Here is a 26290-nt window from a genome sequence, read left to right as displayed (position 1 = left end):
GGACAAGGCGCCAGAGACCCCAGCCGCAGCCACGATGCACGCCGTGCCCTTGGAAACACCAGGCAGCCAGCCGCCGCCCCGAGACGCCCAGACAGACAGACACCGGCGGCAGAGGCAGGCAGGCCACGGATGTGCGCGGCTGCCAGCGGGAGCCCGCCGGGCGCCCCCTGGAGGCAGCGGGAGAGGGGCCCTGGGCGCGAGCCGGGGGCCGCAGGAGGAGCCGAGGGGCTACCAAACGGACGCGGCGGCGCCGGGAGGACGCAGGGCCGCCCTGTAGGGGCTGGAGGGACGCACGGGCGGGCAGTCGCCCGCGGAAAGCGGCGCAGGCTCGGGCGCCTCCCCGGCGGAGGCGGCCAGCTCTCGCCAACAGCGCGGAAGGGGCGGGGGCGCAGAGGCCCTCCCCTTGCCCCGCCTCCCGGTCAGCGCCCTTGGCCGCGGGCGCGTTGTTGGTTTCGGGTTGTCAGGCAGCGGCAGCGGCTGCGGCAGCGGCGCAGGGAGCCTGCGAGGGACCCGGCGGCGGTGGGGGTGCGGCTCGGCCATGCCCGCTATCACAGCCTGAGCCCCTCCACCCGCCGCAAGCATGAAGGACAGCAGGGACTCCAAGGACCAGCAACTCATGGTGAGACCCCGACACCCTCCTCCTCCTCGCCCCCGACACCCAGACCCTGACTCGGCGTCACCACCTGTACCCTCGCCACCACTAAGAGGACACTGAGGACAAGGGATGGGACTGTCCAGGGCAACTTTCCCCAAGTCCTGGACGGCAGAAGGAAGGCACCGTGGCCATCCCGCCGGGGCCTGAAAAGTCAGCCTGGCTTCAACCCCACTCTCCCTTTACACCGTCCCGCCAGGGGACCCACCCCATCCCCAAAGCTTGTGCCTATGTCTCTGGGGCAACACTGCTCTCTGATCTAGAAAAGTCAGGTCTTGAATCCACCTGCCCAGAGAAGGGAAAGTGGGGGTTTCCTCGGGAACCAGAGCTGTCCCCTGGCCTCGTGGGGTTGGGAGTTTAAAGGGATTGGGAGTCACAGGTAGACAAAGAGCCCCCACATACCCGAGGAGCTGGCACGGGGTTGAGAGTGGCTTGCCACACAGATACCGTCCAGTATTTCCTAGAAGTGCGGGAAGCAGCCAGCCCTCTTCCCTGAGCCCTGGGGTCTGGGGCAGATGAAGAGCAGGCGTCTGGGGGGCAGGTAGGGACTGAAGACAGACCCCTGGTTATCAACGATGCCGTGTTGACACGATGAGGGGGAGGCTCAGTGACCCAAGGCCACCGCCCCTCCCACCTCTCTCCCCATCCCCTAACTTCTGAGGCCTGGGAAGGGAGGCTTTCGTCGCCAGCAAGTGGGTGGTTATGGAACCGGAGGATAATGTCACCCCCAGACACCACGCCTCTGCAGAGTGAGCTTGTGGCTCCAAAGAGGAGCTGGACCCCAGCCCCAAGAAAGCCCCAGGCTCTGGAATATTCTCTCTGGCGGTTTAGAATGTGTCTCTTTGAAAATGGCTGCCTTGGCCCACACGGGTGACGTGCCCCCAGGGCAGCGATGGAGAGCCTCCTGCTTCCCCCCTCCCCACAGAGGCTGAGGGGGCCGGTAGAGATGATCTGACAGACAGCAGAGGTCCCTCGGAGGGTCTTATTAGCAATATGTACGCATTCAGCAGGCATTTCCCCTTGGTCAGAAGAAATGCACCCCCTTGTACTTTGGGGGAGACCCATGCACAGGATGAAGACCCATCATCTCTCCCTGGCTGTGCTCTCTCGGTGCCCTGTGCTCTCTCACTCTCACAGTGCTGTGCTCAGTGGGAATGTGGCCGCGGTTGTCGGGATGTCACGGTGAAGTTCCCTGGGCCCAGCCCCAACCTGCCCACCAGCCAGCCCCACGCCTTTAGCTGCAGTGCATCATTCACAGACGCACAGACGGGCTGCTCCAGTGCCGAGGCTCCAAGTTCAAAGCCTTGGGGAGCTGCAGGTGCCTAATTTGGGCGTGGGACTGATGCAGGCTGGAGAAGCAGACTGCTGTCTCCCCTGGGGCTCTCCCTGAGGCCCGGGCTCCCCGGGGAAATTTGCAGACTCAGATGCAACCTGCATGCTGTGGTCCTTCTCCCCTCCACGCAGGTGGTGGCCTTGAACCCCCGAGTTTTCCTTAAGACCAAGGAGGCCTGGGATGCCTGCACAGAGGAGAACCCAGAGGGCTCGCCCAGGGGAATCCTGGGGTCCTCTCATCTTTCTGTCTGTCCAGCCAGCTCCCTCCATCTAATCTCAGGGGTCTGGCCTTCCCTCCTAGGTGGCGCTCCGGGTCCGGCCCATCAGCGTGGCAGAGCTGGAGGAAGGAGCCACCCTCATCGCCCATAAAGTAGATGAGCAGGTACCCGGGGCTGTGGCCAGGAGCTGCAGGGCAGGACAGGGCAGGGGTCTGCTGATACCTGGCGGGATAGGTACCTGCTCACCGGAGGGGAGGCGGGGGAGGAAGGGTCCACGTGGCTTGAGGCATCATCCTTTCCCCATCCACTGAACTCTCAGTTGTTCCTGGATGACATTGTCAAGCAAACCAGGGTTCTTCTTCCAAGAAGCCTTTTCAGATTGATCCAAGCGCAGCTGAAAGCTTCCCTAGCCTGGATGGGCCCTGAACTCTTCAGTCCGGCCATAAAATTTTCACACACTTTTCCATGTGCCCATGACGTGACTTCCCCACCTCAACATGCCTGCTACCCACAGAGCACATATTTACATGGTCTAGGGCTAAAGCCTACCTCTGGTTCATGTTTTGCAAAGTCCTTGGATGCCTGCTTGTTCTCCTGGTCCTCATGTTATTGTGATGAGGTGAGCGGGGCAGGCCCCACGTCGTCTGCACAGGAGGCAGTAAATATTTATCATGTACCCACAACACATGGGGGGCAGTGCTCAGAGCTGGAAACCCTGCCCTCGCTCCTTTAGTTTACAGTCCGGTACAGGGAGACAAAATCAAAGAATTAACCCCAACAGGGGCTTCGAGGAAACGCATAGTGCTGTGAGGGGGACTTGACCCAGCACAGGGGTCGGGGAGGGCTCCCATAGGAGACGGTGCTTGAGGTGGAGAAGGGAACTTAGGTTGTGCATGAAGGGAGACATTTCAATCAGAGGGCCTTGCCTGTGCAAAGGCCCTGTGGTGGGAGGGATTGTGATGCCCTCGGGTAGCAGGAGAAGCCCGTGTGGCTCAAGCAGGAGAGAGAGGGCCGAGAGGTGTGAGGTGAGGCAGAGGATGTGGCAGGGGCCAGACCACACTCTCTTAGACCATGGCCCAGGATGTCTGTTTGGGGAGGCAGGGGAGGGCTCGGGAAGCCCGAGGGCCATGAGAAGTGAGCTGGAGGCAGACCGTAGGGCCTCTGGGCTCCCCTGGGGACAGGCACCCGCTCCAGCCTCTTCCTTCAGCTCTGATGGACACCGCAGGGGGTGACTGGAAGGACCCCATCCGTCTGGGGAGGCCCCGCGGGAGTAGGATGAATACACCCAACAGTCAAGTAGGCTCTGCCGTTTGCCGACTGTGTGGCCTTCGGGCGGGTTGCTTCTAGAAGCCTCAGTTGTCTCATCTGTAAGTGGGGGGCAGCAACCATGATGTCCTCTCTAGAGGGTCGTTGTGGGTTCAAGTACGCTCAGTGCTTCCCAGGTGCCTGGTAGGGGCACACAGTAGGGGCTTAATAGCTGTAAGCTAACATCATCGATCAGCGATCAGCGACTGACAATTCCCCAGAGCTGTCGGACCGGCCGAGTGAGAGGGGCCATCCTGATGAGCCAGAAGCCTCCTTCCAGGCAGGGGCCACTCCCTGTTTGTCCAACTTGTCCCCAAGAATATCAGGTCCTCGGGGCTGGGACAATGATGGCTCTCTTTCTCTGCCGCTCCTGGCTCCTGGCCGGAGTGGAGGCTGACAGATATTAACTGTTGCTGATGGAAAGGCTCTGGTCTAGGGAACAGCCCATTGTGTGCCCACACACGGCAAACACTGGCTCCTTTCTGTCCCTGCAAGTGGAGAGGGAGGGTCTGGCCCAATCTGGCCAAACCGTGTCTCTGAGAAGGTTCTGGGCCTGGGCCATCCTAACAGGGCTGCCCCTTTGTCAGCTTACAGATGTAGGGAGGGTCGTCTGAGTGGCGTGGGCTCGGGGCTGTCCACATAGACACTGGGTCCTGCAGGGAGAGCGCTGGGCCTCTGGCCTCGAGTTCCTTCTACCCACACTGGGTTCAAAGGTGGCTCGCCTGGCCTGCGGTTTGGGTGTAGCCACAGCAATCGGCAGGCCGGGGACATCCTAAAACCCAGCCATCCCTCCGCTGACAGAGAAGGCCCTCGCAAGTAGGAGGTGAAGCCACGGGGTCCAAGAGACAAAACGGACAGCCCTCTTCCCTTGCCTCCTACTCTGACCTGTCTCCCATCTCCAGACCTTTGTCCCTGTCCAGTGACCCCCACGGTCTGTCTGCCAGGCCCCGAGGGAGGCTCGGGGACGCAGCTCCAGCGGCTTCACTGATGGGCCAGCGGGTGGGTTTAGCACTGTCCATTCCTCCTGAGTTCTGAAGCCTGGCGGGCCAGTGGGGTGACTTTAGGAGCGCCCCCAGGCCACCATGGCGGGGAGCAAAGATGCATGTGGGTCCAGGCGGCCTCCCAGTGTCCTGCCTCCTCGAAAGCAGATGTGTAGTTGGGATGCAGAGTCTCCCTGTACCCACTGCTTTCCGTCGCTCCCCTGCTTGTGGCCGTCATGACCTGTGTGGCCTGGCCCCACAGAAGGGCTCCCCAGCTCAGCTTCCTCTGGCCTGGGGTTCCGGGCTCTGCCTTTTCTCTGTGTCGGGTGGGTGGCTTTTCCCCTGCTGGTGCGGTCACAGGCTTGGGGGTGGGGAGCCCAGAGGTCACTGTTGAGGGCCCGGCCTCCTGAGCCTCAGCAGGGAGGCCGTGCAGCAGGGAGGTCCTGAGTTGGGAGAGGTGGTCCGAGAACTCCATCACCCATGGGCTTGGGCCACTGTGAGGGGTCCGAGGACAGCCTCCCTTAGAGCTAGGCATTGTCCTCCTAGAGACGCGGGAAGTTGTAGCAACAAGAATCTGCAAGGGGGACCCTCCCACAGGCAAAGTGTCCTTGGGGATCAGAGGCCGTGTGCCCGGATTCTGGGGAAGCTAGGCTGAGGGTGTAGATTTGTAAAGGGGACGGTCTGGGTACCCTGGCAGGCTTGTGGTCTTAAGGCCCCCTTTTTAATCCAGGACCCAAATCATAACACCTTCTTTGAAGGATTTTGTGGGCTGATGGACGCACGGGGCTTCCCCAGTGCCTGGCACACAGTAGGGGTTTAACACATGTTAGTCTGTGTAAGGGCTGAAATGCAGGATGGTTTCCAGCCTAGAGGTGACACCTGGCCCACTTCCTGCGTCCCTTCCTCCGGTGCCAGACAGAGTCTCAGCCCAGGGGTCCCCAGATGGTCACCTCCCCACATATGTGTTCCTGGAAGGCTTTTTGGAGGAGCTTGGTCTCCTAGTAGCACAGGGGTGGGACTGGACCCTGACACCAGACCCCTCGGGGATGCTATGGATGAACACAGACAGAGAGCAGGTGCAGGCTGAGAGGCTGTGGGGGTGTGTGGGGGGGGAAGGGCGGAAGCTCCACCTCCTCCCTCCCACTCCCCACCCCCAACCAAGCCCGAAGCCTGCTGACCCTCCTCCCAGCACTTCCAGGCTGTTTACCTACAGGATTTAAGTCACCTGACAATATGTGTAATCCCATAATTAGCCTTTATCTGCTCCAAGCCCCATGTCACCCCGGTGCTCCTGGGGTCCCATCTGAGGGGCCACGCCCGGGGCCCTCAGGTCCTGGCGGGGGCCTCGGTCCTCATCAGAAGACAGGGAATTAAGAACCTGCCCCACCCCGCCTCAGAGCTGTTGAGATGCTTGTAGGAGATGGAGTAAGGGAGAGCCCCAGCCACACACACAGCTGCTGTGCAGGAGAAAGTACAGGGTGACAGGTGCCAAGGGCCACCGAGTGCTGTGGGGGCAGCTGGCCTTCCGCCCACTTCCCTACACACACACCTTCCAGATGCTTCTCGGCCCCGTTGCCCCAAAGAGCTGAGCTTGGTGGGGGGTGACTGGGAGGGGGTCTGAGGGTTCCCCAACCCCCCCCCACCCCGCCCCGTGCCAAGCCATCTCCCCGCCCATCTTTCCACCCCCTCCCTGCCCCAGCCAACCACCAATCTACTTTCCGTCTCTATGGATCCGCCTGTTCTGGACGTTTCGTATACATGGAATCTTGTACTCTGTGGTCCTTCGTGTCTGGCTTCTGTCGCTGAGCATCGTGTTTTCAAGGGTGGTCCCCACGGCAGCAGGCGTCGGCACCTCCTTCGTTTCTGTGGCCGAGTCCTCGTCCATGGGATAGATGCGGCACATTTTGTTGGCCCCTCATCAGTTGATGGGCATTTGGGTTGTTTCCCACCTCTTGGCGAATGGGGACAAGGCTGCCCTCACGTAAGGGTGCCCACACTTAGCGGCTGTGTGGGTACCAGGCAGGTGTGCTAGTTCAAAAGGCAGAGACGTGGGCCCCATTTCCCCAGAGAGGCTGCTTCAGCGAACCGGGGGTGTGCCTGGGAGTCCACCTCCCGCACGGCCCCTGAGGGACTCTGCTGAGGGTGTTCGCAGACCCGAGAGAGGTGCAGCCCTATCTGCGCCCTGTGGGTCATGGTTCCCTTCATCCTTGCCCTCAGGGCCCCCAGAGTCTGGTAGGCAGGTGGCGGCCTGGCCTAAGCAGCCAGCTGAGCCTTGGTGGATTTCTGAGCTCTGCAGGCTCCTTTCCGGTCTTTTCTGTCTAGCCTGAAGGGGACACCCTTCTTGGGAGCAAAGTCTCCCTTCTTGGGCCCTCACAGGATGGTGCATTTACTACTAGAAATACGACCAGCAACAAATCCTCCTTCTTAAAGGAAAAGCAAACACAAATCCAGAAACAGCCTGACAGAGGTGATACCCACCTGGCATCAGGCTTCTGTTTTGCTCTGCCTTGTTTGTGCCCCGAGAATAAAGGGGCTGCACGCCGGGATCTGGGGGCCTTCCCGAAGAGGCTGGCAGTTATTGGTATGGTTTCCTCTTTCAAGGCGATGGCCCTGTTGGCCCTCCCCGACTTCCAACTAGGAGGAACTTGAGGCCCAGAGAGGTGATGCAGCTTCCTCAACGTCACACAGCAGGGTCGCCCCTAAACCCAATTTGTGGTACCCCTTCCCTTGGAGATCTTCATTGCCAGCCTTGGAGGCTTGAGAAGGAATGGTCTAGGTCAGAGGTTTTCAACTGGGGGCGATTTTGCCCTCCAGGGGACAATCTGGCAATGTCACAACCGGGAAAAGATCATGTTACTGGCATCTAATGGCCAGTGATACTGCTAAGCAGCCTGCAGGGCACAGGACAGGTCCTGTCATTGCGATCCAGCCGAGAGTGTCAATAGTGCCGAGACTGGGGAGCTCTGGTCTGGGGTGCGCCATTTAAAGGCCAGAAAGGAGCCAGTTAAAACTGCAAAGCTGGGCGCCTGGGGGGCTCAGTCGGTTAAGCATCTGACTTCGGCTCAGGACATGATTTCAGGGTTCATGAGTTCGAGTCCCGTATTAAGTAAACTTGAGCCCCACTTCGGGTAAGCCCCACTTCTCTCTCTCTCTCAAAAAAAAATAATAATAGTAATAAAATAAAAAATAAAACTGCAAAGCGGATCCGAGCAGCTTAGTGGTTTGTAGCAGGAGGAATTTCTGTTATGCTTTGTTCGAGGTATTTCTCACCTAGGAGATGCTGGGGAGGAGCCTGGTTCTTCATGGGACATAGTTTACAGATTAGACAACCCTCCGCCCAGCCTGAGGCCCCCTACGTCCCCATGGGTCTTGGGTTTCTGGGCTCAGTCTGGGACAATGGAAAGGTCAAAATCTGCACTGAATTAAGAGTACGTCTGGGAGGGAGGCAGTGGGGGCCTCTGATGAGTTAGTGGGGGAACTTCCCCCAGGCCACTTCCCCCACTCCTGGCTTGGCCTCCTGCCTCCCCCCAGCGTTGGGAGGCCCCCATGTGCACTGTATGATCAATGTCCCCATTGACGCCTCCCAGAGGCAGGTGCCTAGCGTGCCGTAGGTGTGAACATTTATGACCCGGGGATTATGAAGGGGAGTGCCCGTGCCGAGCCCGCCACTTTGGGGCCGTGGGAGGGGTTGGCCGAGGTCCCAAGTGGGTTCCAGAAACCCGCACCACCCCCCCACCCCCCCCACCCCCCGCCTGCACCAGGTGAGCCCGGTTGGCTGGTCTATGGTTCGCAAGGCTGCTGTAATGAAGTTCCACAGACCGGGAGAATTTAACCACAGAAATGGATCTTTCCACAGCCCTGGAGGCCAGAAGTCCAAGGGGTTGACTCCTTCTGAGGCCCCGAGGGAGGGATCCGTCCAGGCCTCTCTCCCCAGCTTGCAGATGGCCGTCTTGTCCCTGTGTCTCTTCACATCGTCTGTTTCCATGTGTGTCTGTGTCCAAACCTCCCCTTTTCAGGACACAGGCCCACCCTACTCCAGAGGGACCTAATCTGAACCAATGACATCTGCAATGAGCCTATTTCCAAATAAAGCCACAATCGGAGTCTCGGGGGAGTTAGGACTTCAGCATTTGAATTTGGGGAGGACACAGTTCAACCCGTACGAGGCGGGCATTCGCTCAGCCAGGCTGCTTCTGGCCGGCCCATTCCCCGGGAGGCAGCACTAGGCGGCCTGGTGGTTGGGACCCTGGATTCTGGGACCCAGCAGCTCTCCGTCAAACCAGCTCTGTCCTTGTCAGGTGCAGCTTTGGCACCTTACCTATCTGATTCCTCGTTACGACAAAAGGATCATGGGAGTATCTGAGAAAATGTGTGCAAGGCGCTCAGCACTGAGCCTGGAACACACGGGGGTCCTCGGAAAGGCAGCTTTATTCAGCAAACATTCCTTGGGCGGATACTGGGTGCCGACCAGGATGACATTTAGGAGACACGTTGGAGGCCGCACAGGGGCCTCTCACAGCCGGGGACAGACAGCATGTGCTCACGGAGGGGGCCCAGATGGCTCGCCTTGTGGCCATCTCAGGCCTGTGCTCTGGAGATTCCAGGAGGTGAAGACAGGAGGGAAAATTCTTGAGCTCTCTTCCCAACCCTGCAGTTCTCACAAGAACCCCCCCCCCCCAGGACTTTTGAGCTGAGAACCACTACCCACAGCTCGCCTCTCACCCCATATAGCCTTGTTCACGCTTTTCTCTAGAATGTTCGCCTCACCTCCCATCTCTCTGCCAACTCCTACTCATCCCTTCTCTCTTTTTAAGTTTATTGATTTATTTTGAGAGAGACAGAGAGAGTGAACAGGGGAGGGGCAGAGAGAGAGAATCCCAAGCAGGCTCCGCCCTGTCAGCGCAGAGCCCAACGTGGGGCTGGAACTCACGAACCAGGAAATCATGACCTGAGCTGAAACCGAGAGCCCGACACTTAACAGACTGAGCCACTCAGGCGCCCCGCCTGCTCGTCCTTTAAAACTCGATTCTGGCACCACCTCTTCCAGGAAGCCTTCCGGTAGTGGTAAGGCTGGATCAGTGCCCCTCCTTGTGCTCCGACTGCCTCCTGTAAAGTCAGACATGGGGAAACCACATGTCACTTTCTCTCTCCCCAGTTTACTGCCTGGTACATAGAAGCTTCCCTTGACCTGCACTCCCCGTGCTGCTCTCTGGGGCGGCAGCCACGAGGGCCCGTCCCCAGCCCTCCCCATGGCTCAGCTCACCTGGCTGAGGGGCACAAGGGCTCCATTGTGTGCCAGAGTGGAGAGGGATAGGGGGCGATGCTCGGGAGCGTGGGGCGTGGGCCGGGGCCCGGGCAGATGGAGACCCAGACAAAGGCCTCTTTAAGAGGGGTCACGGCAGCTGTGCTGACAATGTACTGATTCAGGAGCCTGGATATCAAAGGAACCAAATGTCCAGGGTGCCGTGAACTTGTGGTGCCCGGAGATTGTTTGAAGGTGATGGGTGGGCAATGAGCCTCGGTGCGTGCAGCCCGCTGCGGGGGCGGGGGGGGGGGGGGGGCCGCCCCTCAGGCAGCCGGCCCTACCCGCATCAGCAGGAGGGCTGGCGCCCGAGGGGGGAGACCTCCTTCAGGTTCCTGTCGCATCCCCCTGGGACCCGCGCCAGGGGGCTCGGAGGCAGCTTTATCTTCATTTGGATCTGCAACTTGATCAGGGCTCATGCTGCTGGCTTTAGGGCCTCACACAGGAACTGGATCCTGGAGGAGGCTGATAGGGCATTCGGGCCGAAGCCCCGAGGGGGTGGCTGGGGACAGGTGGGCACCCCAGTAACAGCGCAGGCCCAGGCACCCCGCACTCAGCTTACTGTGCCCACCTCGGCTTTGGCAAGCTATGAGGGGGCCAAGTCAGTGACCCCATTCCTACCCCGAACTAAGCCCCCGCCCAGCCCGTCTGGAGCTGTTCCAGCCTCCGTCCCCGCCCCCCACCCCCCACTGGCTTACCTGAAATTACCTGGTTGGATGAGACTTCCGGGTGAGACTCCTGCAGCCCGGCCTCCTCTGGGGGACCTGCGCTATCTTCCCTGTTCTCTCTCTTCCGTGAGACTCCCAGGAGAGGGCCCTGCTGGGACCCCAAGGGTCTTAGACCAGTCTGCACGCAGTGAGCACGGGTGTGTACCTATCGCAGGGGTCCAGGCAGTGAAGCATCGTACACCTAAGTGCTGACAGGAGTGTGGCAGGAGTCCCAGGCTGTGGCGTTCCCAGGACTGGGCCTCCTAAATCCTGGTGTTCAAAGGGGGTGCACCCAGAGGGACCCACTGTGGATCTCCCAAATCCATGGAGATGGGCTGGGCTCTGGGGCGTGCTCCTGCTGCCTTGCCCTCAGCTCCCTCTGTCCCTCAGAGTGACCGCCCTCCCCCCTCCCCGCCCCCCCACCCCCCACCTTGTCTGTTCTCCAGCCCTTTTCAGGGCTGGCGGTGGCCCTGGCTCTCCTGCTGACCCAGGAAGGGAATGCAGTCACTGTACAACCTGGGATGGTCCTAAGACAGCCAGTCCTCCTCAGTGCCTTGTCCTGTGTTAGGCCTCAGTTTACCTCCTCGGTGAGCATCTCATCTCCAGAGTCTGGTTAGGTAGGGCTGATGTGTGCAGTGGGGGTGCTGGGGCCTCACTGGTGGGGAGAAGCCCTCCCACTGCCACACCCCACCCGGCACGGCCCCCGGACGAGCAGATGGCGTGTGTCAGAGCAGGTTCACAAAGGTGCCCAGGAGCACAGACCACCAGGGCCCCACCGTTCCTTAGCTATGCGACTTTGGGCCTCGATGTCCCCATCTGGGAACAATAATTATGAATTAATGGGAAAGGGCTCAGTGGAGGTGAGCCACTATTACTACGTACCGGGAGGAGGGGCTGGGTGTAAAGGCGCCCATGCCGTCCCTCATTACCACCTGCCCTCCCCTGCAAGTAAAAGTTGCCGTGGGACCGTCATGCTGGCTATAACCACAGTCTGGCCCTGGAGCGCAGCTGAGACTCGTTTTCCCCTGGATGCCCCTCCCAAGCCGAGGCGCTCCCCGACACAGAGTCGCCTTGCAGGGGGCACCTCGATGGAGCGGCCGGGGCGGGGGACAGGGACCTGATCTGGAGGCTCCGCTCCTGGGGGGACTCAGGCAGGCACAGAGTCGGTGGCACCCTGGTGGCCCCCTCCATGGTGAGGGTGGGGTGGCCCATTACCTGCATCACCCACGCTGTCCCTCCTCACATCCCCTTGAATGAAGACTCTTGAGCACTTAGTCTATGTCCGGTGCTGTGCCCATACCCGCCATACACATATCGCCTGGGCTCTTCACAGTCCTGCAGGCAGGTGATATACCTGTCCCATCTGGTGGAGGAGGTGACCGAGGTCCAGGCGGGTTAAAGTGTTCACACAAGGCCATGCTGCTAACAAGACGTAGGATGGGCATCCAGACCTTGCCCTGCCTCGTCCTAAATCCACCCCCGACTCCAGCCCTCCCACGCATCTTTGAATGTCTTCTGGCATTTCTGTGAGTCTGGGAACTGTCTCTTCCCGCTCCTACCCTAGGCCAAGAACCTCTGGCCAAGACCCAGTTTTCTTCCTCTGCACCTGTCCTCAGAGTCCGGGACCAGGCTTAGCACACCCAGGACACTTGGGCCGAGGGAGGGGCAGAGTGGAGCTGGGTGCGGAGTGGGCTTGGAGATTGTTCTGGAAAATGGGCCCCTTGATCACCCTTGGAGCAGAGGAAGAACCTGGTGAGGTCCCTTGTGTATCCCCCAGCCACCCCACCTTACCCCACACACAGAGCACAGATGCCCCTACCCTGCAGGGAGGGAGCCCGGAATGGCCAACCTGGACCTTCGTCCTCGCCTCCAACCCTGGGTCCCTCCATCCACCCCCAGCTCAGGGTCAAGGCTGCAGGCACCACTGATAAGTCACCCCACATCCCCCTCTCTGACACAAGTGGGCAGTCCTCAAGCCTAGCCCACTTCCCTCACCCCTGTCACCCAGCAGCCAGCGGCCCTGTGCTCCACCCCTGGGTCTCCCCACTGGCTGGGGGCAGGGCGCAGAGGGGTGAGGCAGGCAGGGTCTCAGGTACCACGCAGAGGCAGTGAAGGGGCTGCAGGCTTTGAACCCAGATCCTAGGTTTTGAGTCCAGGGTTCCCCCTCCTGCTTCTGGTAGCTGAGCTTGGACAAGTTACTCCTCTGGGCCTCGGTTTCCTCATCTGTAGAGTGGGAATAATTATGGGCCTTACCGCCTGGCCTTGGAGTGGGGAGTTAAGCAAGTCCCTGCACCTAAAGGGTATAAAGTAGGTCCTGACCCAGAATAAATGTACAGCAAATGCAAGCCATTGTTACTGGTCCTACTTCTCTGGTAGAGGGGCCTGGGGCACCCAGGTCTGGGGCCTGGCTGGCTTGGGGCACCATGACGCCATCAGCTCCTTTGACACATTGTCAGTTGTTAGGGAGGCTTCCCCTTTGGGCATCCAGAGCCCAGCGCCCAGATCGGACACCCGAGGGGCTGAGCCTGGGGCTCAGGAGCCTGGGGCTGTGCAGCTCCAGGAACTCCAGCAGGACCCCTCCCACTGCTCAGCCCGTGTGCTGGGCCAGAAGAGCTGAGGTCAGTGTTGCCACTGGTGTGGGCCTGGGGCTCCCGGGTGACTGCCAGAGCCCCCTCGGGGACCTTTGCAGATGGTGGTTCTCATGGACCCAATGGAGGACCCCGATGATATCCTTCGAGCACACCGTTCCCGGGAGAAGTCCTACCTGTTTGACGTGGCCTTTGACTTCACCGCCACCCAGGTGAGGGAGGGCCTGGGCCTAGGGACATGCAGGAGCCCCTCTCCAACCTTTGCCCCACCCGGGAGGGAGCCCTCAGGCAACCCGGCCGTGGACCCTCAGCCCTCCCTCCACCACTTGCTCCTTGGCCTCCATGGTACCGCGTCCCTGTGGGTGCAAATGTGTGTGCGCCTTCGTGGCTTGTGCCCAGCCTCAACGCATAGACAGACCTGAGCCAGCACACGGACGCCACCCTCTGCAGGCACCCACATGGCACACCCCCAGGCTGGCCCCGCCCCCAGGAGCTGGAGGAAGGTGCTTGGAGCCCATCTGGCGCCGGAAGGAGAGTCTCGAGGAAGCCGACACCCTCCCAGATACCCCTCTTCTTGTCCATCTGGGGGATGCTCCCAGGAGCAGATGTAATGCGTCCTTGGGGCGGGGGGCCAGGAGCCAGCAGTGGGGGCAGGTGTCTCAGGTGTCCCGAGCTCTGTTTCAGGCTGCTGAAAGCAGAGACACCCACCCCCCACTCCCCACCCCTACTTCTCAGGCTGAGAGCCCCAGAAACAGAACCTGCTCCTGCCCCGGGCCAGGACATGCCTGTGGCTGTGTGTGCTCTGTCCTGCCTGTACACCAGGCCCCTGACAATCTCCTCTTCCCTGCAGGAGATGGTGTATCAGGCCACCACCAAGAGCCTCATCGAAGGCGTCATCTCAGGCTACAACGCCACTGTCTTTGCTTATGGCCCCACAGGTGAGGCGAGACCCTGGGACAGGACCGTATGCCCCTTCTGACCCCCTGGCCTCAGCTGAAGCAGGAGTCAAGGATGTGGCTTGATCCAAATGCCCCCAGGGCCCTCTGGCCGCAGAGGCCCCATCCCCCGCCGAGAATGCCATCCTCCTCGCCCCCCCCCCCCCACCTCCCTGGCCATTTGCGGGGTCTGGCCTTGGGGACAGACTCAGATGTGGCAGGGAGAGCCCTGGTCCGGCTGAGCCGTGCTTCCGGCCCCCAACCAGCTTAACCACCACCTTGTTCTGCCCCAGGCTGTGGGAAAACCTACACTATGCTGGGCACGGACCGTGAGCCTGGCATCTACGTTCGGACCCTCAATGACCTCTTCCGTGCCATTGAGGAGACCAGCAATGACATGGAATATGAGGTGTCCATGTCCTACCTGGAGGTGAGCCCTCCCCTGACCCCAGCTTCAGCGAGAGGCCCGTAGGGCAGCCACACGCATTCCGTTGGCCCCATTTTGCCAAAACCCCGAGGTTCAGAGAGGTTACACAACCAGGCCAACGTCACACAGTAAGTGAGGGAGCAGGGAGTCAAACTCAGGATCCTAGAGCTTTAAAGCCAAGCCCTGCCCCTTTTGCCACAATCCAAAGTAGCCTCGTCCCTGAGCAAAGACCTCAGCCACCCTCCCAGACGACACCACACCTCAGCACCTTGCCATCATCAAGGGCCCCTGCCTTAAAGCTGTATCTGCCCTGCCAGGCCACATCCAGGAACCCTGTGTGCGTGGGTACAGGTAAGACCCGAGTACCTGGACAGGCTTGAGCCCACTGGCCTGGGTTACCCGGCCACGGCCCCTCCCGTGCCCACCCCGCGGGAGTGCGACTGCCAGGCACCGATGGGACAGCAGTGGTGGGAGCGTGCAGAGGCCAGAAGAGCCAGTGGGCTGCACTCCACCTGGCTCCGGGCCACCCTGGCTCCCTCCAGGAGCTGATAATCTCCTGGGTGACAGCTCAGGAAGGGCAGCGATTGCTCCCAGCCACTGCTCCAGGGGCATGGTGTTGACTCTGCCAGCAAGATGCACTGGGGGGGGGGGGGGGGGGAGGGGAGGTTGCAGGGAGAAATAGCATAAGGGTTGCCTAGCAACAGGCAGGGCTGGCCATGGGTCAGGTCCCCATCTTCTGCCCAGTGCCCAGCCCACCTGCACAGGGGATCCCACTTGTTTCTGAGGGTTTCTCTCTCCGAGGTTCTGGCAGCCGGATGTTTCCCTGTGGACGCTGAAGTTCTCTTATCCCCACCCCCACCATAGAAAGGAAGGGGTCTTTCTCCTTTTTAAAAAAAAAAAAAAAATATTTATTTTGAGAGAGAGAGAGCATAAGCAGGGGAGGGGCAGAGAGGGAGGGAGGGGGAGAGAGAGAGAGAGAGAGAGAGAGAGAGAGAGAGAATCCCAAGCAGGCTCCACACTCAGTGCAGAGCCTGACGCGGGGCTCCAACTCAGAGCCGGGAGATCATGATAGTCAGATGCTCAACTGACTGAGCCACCCAGGTGCCCCAGGGGTATTTCTCCTTAACCAGTTTCCCTGAAAGGAGCCTGGGGCTCCCAGGCTGGGGCTAAGAATGTGCGAGCTCCTCTCCCTTTCTTGCTCAGGAGAGATGGGGAACCTGGTCCTTGCCTGGACCACCTGCCATTGGTCTCCATTAACACCCCTTTCCCCCCCCACACACACACATCAGATCTACAATGAGATGATCCGGGACCTGCTGAACCCCGCCCTGGGGTACCTAGAGCTGAGGGAGGACTCCAAAGGGGTGATCCAGGTGGCTGGAATCACTGAGGTCTCCACCATCAATGCCAAAGAGGCGAGTCTCATGCAACCCTTGGGGCAGTGGAGAGGGACATTCACCCATGTGGGCAGGAGGGGACGGGGGACTGCAGCCAGGGCTCCACCGGCTCAGCTGGGGCCGGGGTCAGGACAGACGCAGAGAATCCTGTACGACTGCGCAAGCAGGGGGCGCTTGCCCCTGACTTCATGCCCTTCCTGGCTGCGCTGCCCCCGGGGACTAACCAGATAAGCAGCCTCCCAGCCCGCCCACCCGCCCTGGGCCCCTTCACATCCCCACCCTGGGCCCCTTTGCAACCTCTAAGAGGAAGGACGTCCTTCCCAGATCCCCAGGAGTGGCATCCTTCCCACCTCTCCACGCAGATCATGCAGCTGCTGATGAAGGGGAACCGGCAGAGGACCCAGGAGCCCACGGCGGCCAACCAGACGTCCTCCCGCTCCCACGCCGTGCTCCAGGTGGCCGTGCGCCAGCGCAGCCGGGTCAAAAATGTCCTGCAGGAGGTGCGGCAGGGCCGCCTGTTCATGATTGACCTGGCTGGCTCTGAGCGTGCCTCCCAGGTGAGGTCAGCTCCCCCAGGACTGGGGAGAATGTTTGGGGGGACCTGGGGGGGAGGGCAGGGATGCTGAGCTCCTGGCTTCCCAGGAGATCAGGTTGGGGAAGCCATCTAGGGAGGGTAGGCGTGAGGGCTCCCCCTCGGTAAGGGACTGAGGAATGTCACCGAGGTGCACGAGGGGAAGGGGTGGGGGTGGGGTATCCTGGCTATTTGTGGGAAAGATCCTGGGATGAGGAGGGTTTCCCCAGGCAAGGAGACCAGCTGCCCAGGAGGAGGGGCGCTGGGAATGAGCGAGTCCACATAAGGAGCTGGGGCAGGGGAGACACACATCCCCGGACTCAGGGGGCCCTGCCGACCACGCTGGGGAGAGAGGAGGGTCCATTACCCTTTCTCAGAACACCCATCCTCACCCTGCCAGCCTGGCACTGCGGCCTCGGCCCGACAGCACCCAGTACCCAGTAGGTAGGCCAGGCCCCCCTCCTTCAGGCAAACCGGGAGGTTTCACGGTCACCCAAGTGATGAGGCCAGGTGATGTCACTGCTGGGGGGGGGGTGGCGGTTCAAGAAACACACCCCTCTCTGCCAGGAAGGCCTGAGGGCTTCCTGGAGGGACCCAAAGGAGGGGAGCAGCCAGGGAGAGGAGGTGCGCCAGCTTTGGGGGGCCGGGCAGCTTTGAGCAGGGCTTCTTCAGCATTGACAGTGTCCCTGCAGGCCCAGGGACAGGAGGGGGACGACCCCACACACACACACACACCTCCTCCTACCCCCACCCCCACCCCACCCCCGAAGCCCAGGGCGCCCTCTAGAGCCACGTGCCTGTGGTCTTGCCAGCTGTCAGCCTCCCTCCACGTCTTCCTTGGTGACATGGGGCCAGTCTTTGGGGGAGGACAAAGAGCCAGGCTCTCGGCCCTCCCCTGAAGCCTCCAGTCTGTCACTCTCCCCTGAGGCCTTCAGGTTCTCTCACCTTCTTGAACCCTGAAGAGACCAGGCCCTGGGGCACCTCCACATTCCAGGCCCCTGGTGGGGGTGGGGGGGAGGGGCTTGTGGCCCAAGACCACCCAGGGCGCAGGTGAAGCCCCTCCCCCTGCCCCACAAGGGCCCCGGTTCTGCCCACTTGCTCACCCCGCCCCCCCCCCCAGACACAGAACCGTGGGCAGCGCATGAAGGAGGGGGCCCACATCAACCGCTCCCTGCTGGCCCTGGGCAACTGCATCAACGCGCTGAGCGACAAGAACAGTAACAAGTACATCAACTACCGTGACAGCAAGCTCACGCGGCTCCTGAAGGTACCAGCTGCGGCCCCGCCTGGGCACTGGGCCCCCAGAGCAGGGCTGCCCGATTCAGCAACTAAAAATACAAGACGCCCAGCGACATTGGAATTTCAGACAAACGATGAAATTTGTGTTAGTAGAAAGAAGTACATCCCATGCAGCGTTTGGGATATACTTGTACTAAAAAAAAAAAAATCGTTCATCATTTATCTGAAATTCAGATTTAACCAGGTGTCGTGTATTTTCTCTGGTGACCCTAACCAAAGAGTGGGCAACGGGGAGGGAAAAGCCATGCACTGGACACCTCCCCCCACCCCGCACCGGGCTGCAGGCCTGAGGGAGCCAAGAGCTGCCTGGGTTGGGGGGTTCAGGTGTCTGCTATTTGGGGGCCCGCCCCTGGCTGGGCTGTGTTCGGTGCTTCATTCCACTGGCTTCTTTCTTCCTGAAGCAACCTTGTCATTGGGGAAATACTATTTCCATTTGCAGATGAGGAAACTGAGGCACAGAGGGGTTAAGTAACCTTCCGAAGGGCCCAGGATAATACAGGCTGGAAGGAGGATCCAGACAGAGTCTGTGGCCTAATATGGCAACTGCGGTGTTAGCCAAGCCCCATGTCAGCCTGCCCCCATTACTGTGCCCACAGGCCACCGGGAGGTGGGGATGGTGACACAATTGAGCCTCAGCTTTCTCCCTACCCCCCCCCCCGCCCCTCCCCAGGGCTGTTCACACAGAGCAAGGGAGGGGGTGGCCACAGGCCACATTCAGCCTTCATACAGGGGTCCCCATCCCCCGTCTCGCGCTCCAGCTGAAACAACAGTGCCGTCAGCAGTCAGAAAGGGGGGGCCGGGGGGCCCCTTGAAAGGCCAGAGGTGATGGGAAGGGGGAGGCACTTCTCGCTGCCTTTCCTCATGAGGGGAGGGAAAGGGAAAGCCGGGAGGCCCTGACCTGGATCAGATACTTGAAATCTACAAATGGGAATGTGGAGAAGAAGAAGTGGGGAGGAGAGACAGCAGGGGGGGCGGGAAACATCTGGACCCAGGGGAGACCATGTGAGGCCCAACACCAGCACCTGTGGGTGAGTGCGAGCATCTGTGAGTGTGCGTGTGACAGAGTGAAGGAGAGCACACCTCGTGGAGGGCATTGTGGACAGCCCGGCGGGAGCAGGGTCCCAGGGAGGTGCTCCCCGGCTGACAGCAGCCCGCCCTCCCTGCCATCCAGGATTCCCTGGGCGGGAACAGCCGCACCGTGATGATCGCCCACATCAGTCCCGCGAGCAGCGCCTTTGAGGAGTCCCGGAACACCCTGACCTACGCTGGCCGGGCCAAGAACATCAAGACCAGGGTGAGGGCCCTGCCTGGAGGGATTCCTGCCACCCCACCCCATTCTCTGGCACCAGCCACCGTGGCACTGGCCTCCTTCCCTAGTCCAATGTCACCCCACGCCCTTCCACACCCTCAACACCTGCGTGCCTGCCGGAAAGCGCACCGCTCCCGAGGGCCCCCTTCTCCTTGTTCAAGGTCATGTGCCCCCTGCCCCTATCCCCTTCCATCTCCATTTTCGCCTTGAGATGCCCGTTCAGACGTTTACATTTTCAAAGCCCGTAACCTAACAGGCCAGCAGAGGCAGCTTTCACACGTCACCTCATTTGTTGCTCAAGTGAGGCCAGATTTACTATGCTCCCATCTCGTCGTTCAGGGAAATGAGGCTGAAGGAAGTTAAGTGACTCCCCAGCTGGGCACTGAAACTAGAGGTGGCCCTGCCTGGTTTCGGAGTCACCCTCAGGCAAATGCATTAGAATCCCCACCACCTGCTATAGGAAGTGTCTTTTTTTAACATGTATAAACTTTACTTATTTTGAGAGAGCGCGAGTGGGGGCAGGGGCAGAGAGAGAGGGAAAGAGAACCCGAGACTCTGAGCTGTCAGCGCAGAGCCTGATTCAGGGCTCGAACTCATGAACCACGAGATCATGACCTGAGCTGAAATCAAGAGTCAGACGCTCAACCGACTGAGCCCCCCCCCCCCAGGCGTCCTGGAAGTCTCTCTCTACCCGCGTGGGTGGAAGGGTGGGAATGTTCGCCGCCTGAGAGCTAGAACTTAGCGAACGCTCCCCCGACCCCGCACTTTGTCAGCTACTGTCCAGGGGCTTTCGGTTTTATTCCAATCCTCAAGGAACTTAATGGGAGAAGGAGGCATGTCCTTGAAAAAGCTCACTGATAATTCAGAATATTACTAAGACAACAGTACCTGCTGAGGCCACTAGGGAACAGGGAGGTGGGGGTGAGCTGGCAGAACTCAGTGGGGCACTTTGGGGACTGAGAGTGGGACTCTGAAGGATGAGGAGGACAGTCCAGAAGGGCCAGCAGCAGTAAGAGGAGAGGTGTCAAGGGCAGGAAGGAAACGGTGTCTGTGGTAGTGGTGGGGACAGTAGGACGGTTCCTCAACCAGAGCAGAACATTCATGGAACAGTGCTTTAAAAAAAAAAAAAATCGAGATAGTGGAGGGCCCCAGTGAAGGAGCCAGAGCATTTCTCCGGAGCAGTAGGGAGCCAGTGAAGGTGGATGAGCAGAAGCAGCATTTTAGGAGCACAGGTCTGGCAGAGGCAGGGGGTGGGATAGGTTGGGGGGCTGGAAGCAAGGTTGGGGCCATTATCATCATCCAGGAAGACTAGGGAAAGAAGAGAAAGGAAGACCCTGCAGGCAGGCCCCAGTGTCTGGGGTGACCGTACCCGCTCTGCCCTGTTCCGTGCTCTCCGCAGGTGAAACAGAATCTGCTCAACGTCTCCTACCACATCGCCCAGTACACCAGCATCATCGCGGACCTGCGGGGCGAGATCCAGAGGCTCAAGTGCAAGATCGATGAGCAGGGTGGGCGGGGCCAGGCCCGGGGCCGGCCGGAGCGGGGTGACATCCGCCACATCCAAGGTGTGTGCTGGGAGCCCAGCTCAGGCAGCCCTCGGGGAGGGGAAGGGGGGGGGGGGGCGGGGGTCAGGCGGTGCTGGGTTCAGATCCAGACTCGGGCATTTTCTGGCTGGGCGCCTTGGGCTACTCACTCAACTGCTCTGAGCCTTCCGTCCTGCAACTGTCAGGTGGAATCCTCATCTCCGTTTCAGAGACTTGACAGTAATTAAGACTGGGTGAGATCACACAAGTGACGGATGTGTGAGCATTTAGCTGCAGGGGGCACCACTCTGGGGCTACAGCGTAGGTCTGTGAGGCCGCGCCCAGCATCACTGGACCGAGTACCAACCATCCTCTGTAGATTTGTGTGTTGGCTCTGATGGCTGTCCAACAGATGGCAGTAAAGTGTCTAAGGGGCACCTTTTTATAGTTGACGTGAAGGTTCTGAAAGGATGAGCGGAAGCCCGGTTCACACAGAGGAGCTGAGAATCACCTTTGGGTCACAGCCTGAAGCCTCGATGTGGGGGTGGGGTGAGGGAGGAGGCAGCCATCTAGGAGGTCTTTTGGGAGGAGGTGGTGGGACAGGAAATGGTTTGGGAAGAAAGGGATGAAGGGGGGAGGGGGCGACCCAGGCCCAGACTTCCCCACCTGACCCTCCCTCCTCCACTCACTTCCTCTGCCCCCCCACCCCCATCCCATCCTCTGGGCAGCCGAGGTCCAACTTCACAGTGAAAAGGGCGAGCAGGCCGAGATGGGACAGTTGCGGGAGCAGCTCATCAGCGCCTTCCAGGAGCAGATGGACGTTCGGAGGCAGCTGCTGGAGCTGGAGAACCACGCCATGGAGGTCCAGATCGACATCTCCCGCCACCTGCTCACCATTGCCGGGTGAGCACCGCCTGCCCGGGCGCCGTCCAGGTCCCAGCCGGGGCCTGGGACAGAGGGGGCTGCGGCTGCGGGCTGTCCCCCCACCCCCTCCCGTGGTCTGACTCCCCCGTGTCCGGGGGTGGCGGCTGCGGCAGCTGGGAGCACGAGAAGTCACGCAGGGCGCTCAAATGGCGGGAGGAGCAGCGGAAGGAATCCTACACCAAGGACGACAGCGAGAAGGACTCAGACACGGGCGATGACCAGCCAGACACCCTGGAGCCCCCGGAAGTGGCCTCGGCCCGGGAGAGCATTGCTGCCCTGGTGGGCGAGCAGAAGAAGCTGCGGAAGCAGAAGGTGTCTGGGGCTGGGGGCGGGGCAGGGGGGTGGGGGAAGAGGGAGAGGGGGCGGGGCAGGGGGGGTGGGGGGAGAGGGAGACCGGGGAGCTCTTGCCCCTCTGTGACCTCGCTGAATTCCTTTTTTGTGCCTCACTCCTCTGTAAAAGGGGAGTAGTCACGCTGCGGTCTTAGTGGGGTTATTGGAAAGACGAAATCAATGCCTTTCGCATACCCGAGACTCAAGAAGTGGTCGTCCCGTTTTAATTAGGGTTTTCCAGATAACAGATCTTTTCCTTCTGTTCTGGCGCACACCCTAACCAGGGGCTTCACGGTGCCATGAGCCCCGAGGGCATCGGACGGGCCGGGGTTGGGGCAGATATCCATGGGGCTGGCCCCAGGCGCAGGCCGCGGTCAGGGTGGCAAGGAGGTGGGCGCGGAGGGGCCATTTAGGACCAGCCCCTGGTCGCCAGGCCCAAGACGCGGCTTCGAGGGTTGGCCTCAGAATGGAGCTTCGGCCCAGGGGGGAGCTCGGGGTTTGGAGGGGCGCCGACGGGCTCAGCGTGGGGGCAGCGGCGGCTCGCGGGCCCGGCCTCCTGGCGCCGACCCCCACCCCCACCCCCACCCCCGCCGTCCCTAGCTGGCGCTGGAGCAGCGCTGCCGCGAGCTGCGGGCGCGGGGCCGGCGCCTGGAGGAGACGCTGCCGCGGCGCATCGGCTCCGAGGAGCAGCGCGAGGTGCTCAGCCTGCTGTGTCGCGTGCACGAGCTGGAGGTGGAGAACACGGAGATGCAGTCGCACGCGCTGCTCCGGGACGGCGCGCTCCGCCACCGCCGCGAGGCCGTGCGCCGCCTGGAGCAGCACCGCAGCCTCTGCGACGAGATCATCCAAGGCCAGCGGCAGATCATCGACGGTAGGCTCCGCGCGCCCGAGCCACCCAGGTCCCCACCCCCACCCCCCACGCCCCGGACGCGCGGAGGGCCCGAGGGCACGCGCTGAGCCCCGCTCCTCCCCCCGGCAGACTACAACCTGGCCGTCCCGCAACGCCTGGAGGACCTATATGAAGTGTACCTGCGGGAGCTGGAGGAGGGCAGCCTGGAGCGGGCCACCATCATGGACCGGGTGGCCTCTAGGGCCCTGCAGGTGGGCGCGTGGGCAGGCCTGCGCATGCGCGCGAGCACAGGTGCTGGCGGAGGGGCTCGTGCCCAAGGCAGTGCCCGCAGGTAGCTGGGGTGCCAATGGGACCAGGCTGGCGGGGACCCCAGGGAGTTCACTCCCCTTCCTTCTTACCCCAACCCCAGCCTTGCCCAGCCTGAGTCAGGCCCCCGTCCCGGGGCATTCTTCTCTAGCACTTGTCCCTACCCAGGGTGTGAGGGTCAGGGCTGGCTATCTGAGGTATCACAAGTGGCCCCAGACGCCCTCCCAAGAGACCAGGCCATCAGGCAGTGCCCCTGGAAGTGACCAGAAGACCACCGTTTATCCCTTGTGAGCCAGAACACGAACCCACTGCTCTCCCCAAACTCTTGGTCACCTTGTGTGCCCTTGTCACCCTGTGCTGTCACCTGGTCCAGGACCAAGTCTTCCGACTGCCCTCCCCTGCCTCCACCTTCCCTCCCCAGGACAGCTCCTTGCCCAGAATTGCCCCAGCAGGAACCGCGCTGACTCCGGAGTCTGACCCGGAGAGTGTGAAGACGCTGAGCTCTGAGGTCCAGCGCCCGCAGAACAGCATCCTCCCGCCCCTCAGCACGGAGAGGTGAGGCCAGAGACCACGTCCAGACCGTCCTGCCAGCCTGAGCCACCACCTGCTGAGCCGTAGCCCAGGGATGCCAACCCAGACTAGAGCTAATTGGGGGAGAAGGAGCAGGAACGAAAGGGAGGGGGAGGTACCCATCTGGAGCCCGAACTCCTGGGTTCTCTCTCCCCTCGGGGTGGGGGTGGGACCTCAATGGGGCGAGCCTGGCCAAGAGCCACTCATCCACCTCTGCCAACCTCAGTGAAGCCAACCGCGTGTTCAAAGCCAGTCCCCGGGCCTGGCACGTGAAGAGCTCCTCTGTGCCCACCCCACCCCCCATCCAGATCGGCGGCCTGGTGACCCAGGAGGTGAGCACTGAGCACCACTGGCCCCGGGATCCTCTGCTGGGGGGTGGGAGCACAGGGTAGACCGCCAGTGGTTGGGATGGAGCCTTTCCAAAATGGCCATCACTGCCACCCCCCCCGCCCCCCACCGAGGCCGCACTGTCTCTGCTGAGTGGGGCGTCTTAATGCCTTTCTCTTCTCAATCACTTCACCTGCAGGTGCCCCCTGAGGATGGCCCGGTCAGCCTGAGCAGCAGGATCAACTCTTCCCCCGACAGCAGTGAGAACCTATCAGAGATCCCCTTGTCCTACAAAGGTGTGCCCCCTGCCAGCCTGAGCCTGGCACCATTGAAACTTTGGTGCTACCCATTCTGTAAAGAGAGGCACCAATGCCCAGAGAGGATTATCCACCGGCTCAAGGACACACAGAGAGCTGACAGCACAATCAGAAGTTAGAACGGGGAGTACATGGCACTTAGGATCATGTCCCCCCCCCCCGCCCCTCCCCCGATAATAACTATAATAGCGAATATAGATGGAATCCCTACCCTCTGACTGCAGGCTAAGCCCATCTTCTCAGTTAATCCTCACAACGACCCTATGGGGTTAATGTCACCATCCCCACTTTACAGATGAAAGTAAGGCTTGGAAACTTGCCCCCCGGTTTCTTAAACAGCAAGCAGGTGGGAGAGCTGGCCTTCCGGCTCTACTCATTTCCTGTCTCGGCAGAGGAGGGGCCTTGGAGGTGAGGGAGGGGGAGGAATATGTGATCCTGACCCCAGGTTGGGTGCTCCTTTCCCGCTGCAGAGAAGGAGATCCTGACGGGCACCAAGTGCATCTCAGTGAAGGCCGCCAGGCGGCGCTCGCGGGCTTTGGGCGCCGAGGGGCGCCACCTGCTGGCACCTGCGATGGAGTGCAGCAGCCTGTCTCTGCCCTCGCTGAGTGAGGCCGATTCGCAGCCCCCGGGCCCTCTGGCCTGCAAGCGGCCACCCAGCCCCACGCTGCAGCACGCTGCCAGTGAGGACAACCTGTCTAGCAGCACAGGAGAGGCCCCATCCCAGGCAGTCGGGCCTGTCGGCGACGGCCCCGGGCCCTGGATGCGTGGCCAGAAGAAAAGCCCGGGCAAGAGACGGGAGGAGTCCCTGGAGGCCAAGAAGAGGAAACGGAGGTCCCGGTCCTTTGAGGTCACGGGGCAAGGGGTGAGGCAAAAGACAGGGCATGGGGTGTCTGCGCCCCTTCATTGTAGATGAGAGCCTGGACTCCTCCAGAGGCCCCAGGGCACCTCCAGCCCTGCGCCACCCTCCATGCCTCTGTCCCCCGGGCTGGCATGGGGGCATACACCATACGGCTCCGACTCACCTCACTGTTCTCCAACCACCACAGCTCTCCCGCCCCAAGACACACCTCCTGGGGCCCCGTCCCACAGAGAGCATCTCGGACCACAGGGTGCCCGTGTGTGGACACCCAGCACCTGGTATCCGGCATCTGGGAAAGGTCATGCTGCCTTTGGCCAAGGTCAAACTCCCTCCAAGCCAGAGCACGGGTCAGTACCAGGGAGGGACGGAATGGGGAAAGGGAGCCCTTGGCCAGACCAGGAAGGAGACGTGTTGATTTCCCTGTACCTATGGCTGTCCACGGTTGGAAACCGGGCTCTCACAGAACGTCTATGGGACTGGTCTCTTGGGCTTGTGCCCCTGACGAGTTCAAGGCCGCTGGATGACCAGAGAGGGGGTGGGAGGAATTCCTAACCCCCTGCTCCCAGCCCTTTCTCTGTTGCAGGCCCTGGGGACTCCTCACCCCTCGCTCTTCCCTCCAACCCAGCTGGTATTTCTCGACGGGCTGCCCGTGGGCCCCGGCTGCCTCATGGCGCAAGCACCCATGGCAAAGACGTACGCTTCCGGCATACCTGAGGGGACTGGAACCTGCCCTCCTGCCCCCAAGGCTGGATGGGGTGTAGCAGAAAATAGGAGGTGGAGGCTGGGCGGATGGGGGTGACCTGCGAACAGGAGCTCAGGATCTCAGAAGGCTGGGGCTCCTGAGGCCCAGGAATCATGAGGGTGCCCACCCAACACCTCCATGCTTTCGGTGCCACTGGGGAAGGGAGGTGAGCCCAGGAAGCATGGCCAGGATGACAGGACTTCCTGGCCTCCCTGCCCTGAATAGAACCCCGTTGCCAAAACCCTGTAGAGACGTGCAGCCAGACTCGGCCTTGGACGTGGAAGGGTGGTGAGGTGAAGGGAGCTGTTAGTGGGACAGGGCCCCTGGGCTCAAGTCTGGGGCAAGGTCATCCTGGATGGTTGGGGAGGTCACTTCAGTCACTTCACATACTATGGTTGGGGCAGAGGAGGATATCTGGTTTTGTTACTTGGCAGTATAATAATAAAATCCCATTTGGGTCATGATGGTTATTTTGGAATCTAGACCTTGTCTAGAATGTGGGGTGCTCGTGACTGATAAA

At 61.0% G+C, this 26290-nt stretch overlaps 1 protein-coding gene across 1 annotated transcript; it reads left to right on the top strand.

The window, feature by feature from the left end:
- Positions 1–243: 243 nt before the first annotated feature.
- Positions 244–26240, top strand: KIF19 (kinesin family member 19). Its single transcript, XM_058703269.1, has 20 exons — positions 244–619; positions 2286–2366; positions 13186–13296; positions 13935–14022; positions 14313–14449; positions 15736–15861; positions 16206–16400; positions 17535–17681; positions 18885–19007; positions 20422–20587; positions 21274–21448; positions 21583–21781; positions 22400–22670; positions 22779–22900; positions 23377–23510; positions 23752–23857; positions 24052–24148; positions 24640–25031; positions 25216–25375; positions 25612–26240. The coding sequence occupies exons 1-20, from the start codon at positions 581–583 to the stop codon at positions 25740–25742; spliced, it is 3000 nt and encodes a 999-aa protein (XP_058559252.1). The 5' UTR covers positions 244–580; the 3' UTR covers positions 25743–26240.
- The last annotated feature ends 50 nt before the right edge of the window (positions 26241–26290 follow it).

The sequence above is a fragment of the Neofelis nebulosa genome, chromosome 16 (assembly GCF_028018385.1).
Source record: "Neofelis nebulosa isolate mNeoNeb1 chromosome 16, mNeoNeb1.pri, whole genome shotgun sequence".
Lineage (NCBI taxonomy): Eukaryota > Metazoa > Chordata > Mammalia > Carnivora > Felidae > Neofelis > Neofelis nebulosa.
The sequence above is the reverse complement of the archived record's forward strand: the minus strand, read 5'-3'. Positions and strand labels throughout refer to the sequence as shown.